The following is a 3,806-nucleotide window of genomic DNA, read 5'->3' as shown; positions in this document are numbered from 1 at the left end:
GATGAAGGGAGATGAGGGAAGGGAGAAAAAAAAAATAATTGGTGGAGGGTTTATAAAAATGACAAGGATAAAGTTGTAAATGATATATGTGAAAGAGTAAAATTAATTAAACAATCATTATAAACTTTGCGTAATTCAAGATCTGTTGTTTGACGTTGTTGCTTAATTGAGTCTTGTCATAGTATTTGCATATCCCATGTAGTACATGATATGACTTTTTGGACTAGACCGTGGTCGGGTTGGGTTGGGCTACTTGAATCGGACCCTAGGCATATGCAACATTGTATACAATCTATTGTCGGGTTACATAGACGGGCCATAAGGGGTTGATCCGCCTTGATTAACACCGTGGATTGGAAGGATATTTTGGGAGCTGATTTATATCGACGACGTTTTAGTAAATATCGACGACGTTTTTCATAAAAAAAGACGATAACTGCCCCTTTGACTTTCTCTCTCTAAAAAAATTTCTCTCAAACTCAACTAAATTAAAAACAAAAACCAACAACAACAATTACCAATATGTCGGATCCCGATTCAGCGGTACGTAAACAACTTACTCACTTCAATATTTGCTTAATTTCAATTTTTTTTGCGCATCGTTAATTCTATTCGATAGTTGATTTACTTGACGTATTAACTTAGTAGTAGCGAAATTTTGATTTTTTTTGCGTAAATCTGAAAATTGTCCCCCAAAAGATGAACCATGGACCAAAGTTGGAAACCAACGTTCAGACCATGGTCCAAACGGTGGAAATCAACGTTTGCCATGGACCAAACGATGGATTTCCACGTTTGCCATGGTCCAAACGTTGGATTTCCACGTTTGGCCATGGTCAAACGTTGGAATCCTTGGTTTGGCCATGGTCAAACGTTAAAATCCATGGTTTGGCCACGGTCAAACGTTGATTTTCATTGTTTGGCCGTGGATGAAAGTTGGTTTTCCTTGTTAGTCCATGGTCGATCGTTGGAAAGTAATGTTTGGCCACGGTCGTTTGTTGAGTCTCGTGTTTTAGGTATGAATTACTCGTTTTCTACTCGTTTTAACTTGTTTTTCTTTCGTTTTACGCAATTTATTTAGGTTATGAATCATTTTTATTGTCTTACTATAGTCCATATTGCTTGTAACAGAAATCGTGGGAGACTTTTGACGAGAATTCAATTGATTACAACCCGTTGTTCGAGACTACTATAGATTTCGAAACGCGTGACGATGCTTTCAATTGGGCTAATAAAACCGCATACGAGAATGGGTTTGCTTTGGTTAAAGCAAATAACAGAGCTAAAAAAAGGAAAAAGAACGGGTTGTTGGCAAGCTATTTTCGATGTAAAAGACATGGGTTACGAAAAGAATCGGATGATCTTGAAAAGCCAAAGAGGTCGCAGAAGTGTTCATGCAAGTTTCGTATTCGTGCCGTTCAAAATTTCGTGTCTAAAAATGATCAAGTGACGGTAGTGTGGAACATTGTAACCTCAGAGGGTGTTGGGCTACACAACCACAACGTAGCCGTTTATAAGGACGGGGATCAGCACTTTGCGGGATTGGACGCGGAAGAGAAGGCATATGTTAGGCAACAAACATTGGTCGGGGTTCTACCGAGGGATATTAAAAATGGTCTTCATTTGAGAACCCCCGAAAACCTCAACCGTCAAGCACCCAACTATATAATGAAACAAGGAAAATTAGGAAAGAAGTTAGGGGTGAAAGAAACACCGCTCAGCAAATGTTGGCTCTAGCGGTAGAAGCAAAATACGTCCATTGGCACGAGATTGATTCCGAGTCAAAAGAGTTGACTCACATTTTCATGGCACATCCTGAAGCGATTAAGTTGTTCCGGGCTTATCCTTATGTGGTCATCATGGATTCGACTTATAAAACCAACACTTACAAGAATCCACTCATTGAGATGGTTGGTGTGACACCCACGGGATCGTTCTTCTTAGTTGCATATTCGATGATTCCTACCCAGTCTGACGAGAATTACAAGTGGTTGTTGAAGAAGTTAGCTGACATTTTAGATGTCACCGAAGCGCCCCCTTCTGTTTTTGTCACCGACGGGGAATTGGGTTTGATTAGCGCTCTTGCGGCAATATTTCCCTGGGTTGATCATTTGTTGTGTCGATGGCATGTGAACAAAGCCATCAATGCAAAAGCCTTGACATTATTCGGCACTGAGGGTATGAAGAAACATGTCATCACAAATTCAGAAGACGGTTGGAATAAGGTGATCAATGCAGTTACCGAGGAAGCGTTTCAGCACGCTTGGGAGTGTTTCTGTCGTAAGTGGGCATGTATGTCCGATTATATATGGAGAGCTTGGGGTGAACACGCGGAGAAGTTCATTTTATGCTATACAAACGAGGTCTTCCATCTTGGTAACACGACAACTTCCCGTGTTGAGTCAGCACATTCTCTATTGAAGGCTTGGTTGAAATCAAGTCATCTCACACTTGACACCATGTGGTCCCGTATCCACGGCATGCTAGAAGGTCAACACTCCAAGATTAAGAAAGAACTCGAAGATGAAATGGGTAAACCAAGGATAACATCTCGTACTTTCTCCTTATTGCAAGGAAACGTGTCTACTAAGGCCATAGAGTTAATGGAGAAAGAACTTATGAGAAGCCTTGGTTTGGGTATCGGGTTGGTGGATCGATGCCGACACGTGCTACGAATGACTCATGGATTACCTTGTGCATGCAATTTGGTATCTCTGCACAAAAGAGGTAGGAGGGTCCATCTCGAGGATATTCATGTCTTTTGGAAGACATTGGTGTATGATATTCCTCAACAAATGCCGAAAAATGACGGTGATTTGTGGGAGGAATTAGTTGACGGTGTGAGAAACAGTGACCCGGTTAAACTAAGGGCGGCCATAGACTTGTCGTGTGATTTCTCCCACCCAGAGGACCAAGAGATTTTGCCACCCCCTATTAATGAGCAACCGAAAGGCCGACCGAGAGGTTCAACAGCTAGAAACAAGTCGGGTTTCGAGCATGCAGAAAGGAAGTTCGGGACACCAATGTAACACCCCATACTCCAAGTGCCTTACCAGGACCACTCAGGTATAAAGAAGTCACCATCTCGGTTTCCCGAGGCAATGATAATCATAAGACAATAACGAAACAACATTTAAATAGTATAAGTTTAGTGAATAAATACAATCCAAAACCAAATGCCCAAAATACGGGTTACATGTTCTCAAAACAACTGTCTAATCAACTAACTGAAATGTCTGACAAACTACTCAAGCTACAGCGGAAGACTCTATCATCTGAAGGTGATACATCCCATCTATCCCATGTTTCTCTACTCATACCTGCTCAATAACTGCTCACCATCCCCGCATGGATCACCACAGTTTTTAAAACAATAAACGGGGTCAATACTAATCATACAATTTATATAACTCAACAATACAACAAACAACACAGCTCAGTCGTCACAGATATACTCCGAACTCCATCATCAACTCCACAATACTGACTACACACTAAAGTGTGTAGCCCTGCCAGAGTACCCATCGCAACAGGTTACTCCTCGCCGCCAGTGGGGGACCGCAACCATTCCAACCCTTCCCGCTCATCTCCATCGAGCGATAAACCCAAATCCATTAATGTGCACATCCCTTCTGTGGAGGGTTCCACAGAAGGCGAATCATGGGCGTGAAGCCACTCCCGTAAGTGACTCTACTCAGCCAGGGACGCACCCCGAAGAACACAGACACATACAATCAATCACAACTACTATCAACAACCAAATCCAACAACCGTCACAATACGAGTATGATAATATTCAACAATCA

General features: G+C 41.9%; 1 protein-coding gene across 1 annotated transcript; it reads left to right on the top strand.

Moving 5' to 3' along the window:
- Positions 1-522: 522 nt before the first annotated feature.
- LOC141642219 (uncharacterized) lies at positions 523-1,737 on the top strand. The gene is made up of 2 exons (XM_074450940.1): positions 523-543; positions 1,132-1,737. The coding sequence occupies exons 1-2, from the start codon at positions 523-525 to the stop codon at positions 1,735-1,737; spliced, it is 627 nt and encodes a 208-aa protein (XP_074307041.1).
- Positions 1,738-3,806: the final 2,069 nt, after the last annotated feature.

The sequence above is a fragment of the Silene latifolia genome, chromosome 1 (genome assembly GCF_048544455.1).
Source record: "Silene latifolia isolate original U9 population chromosome 1, ASM4854445v1, whole genome shotgun sequence".
In the NCBI taxonomy this organism is placed as follows: Eukaryota; Viridiplantae; Streptophyta; class Magnoliopsida; order Caryophyllales; family Caryophyllaceae; genus Silene; species Silene latifolia.
This window is presented reverse-complemented; position numbering and strand designations above follow the sequence as displayed.

Coding starts and splice junctions, on each gene's coding strand:
- LOC141642219 (XM_074450940.1), top strand. CDS start 523: ATGTCGGATCCCGATTCAGCG. Junction 544..1,131: donor TGTCGGATCCCGATTCAGCG/GTACGTAAACAA, acceptor TGCTTGTAACAG/AAATCGTGGGAGACTTTTGA.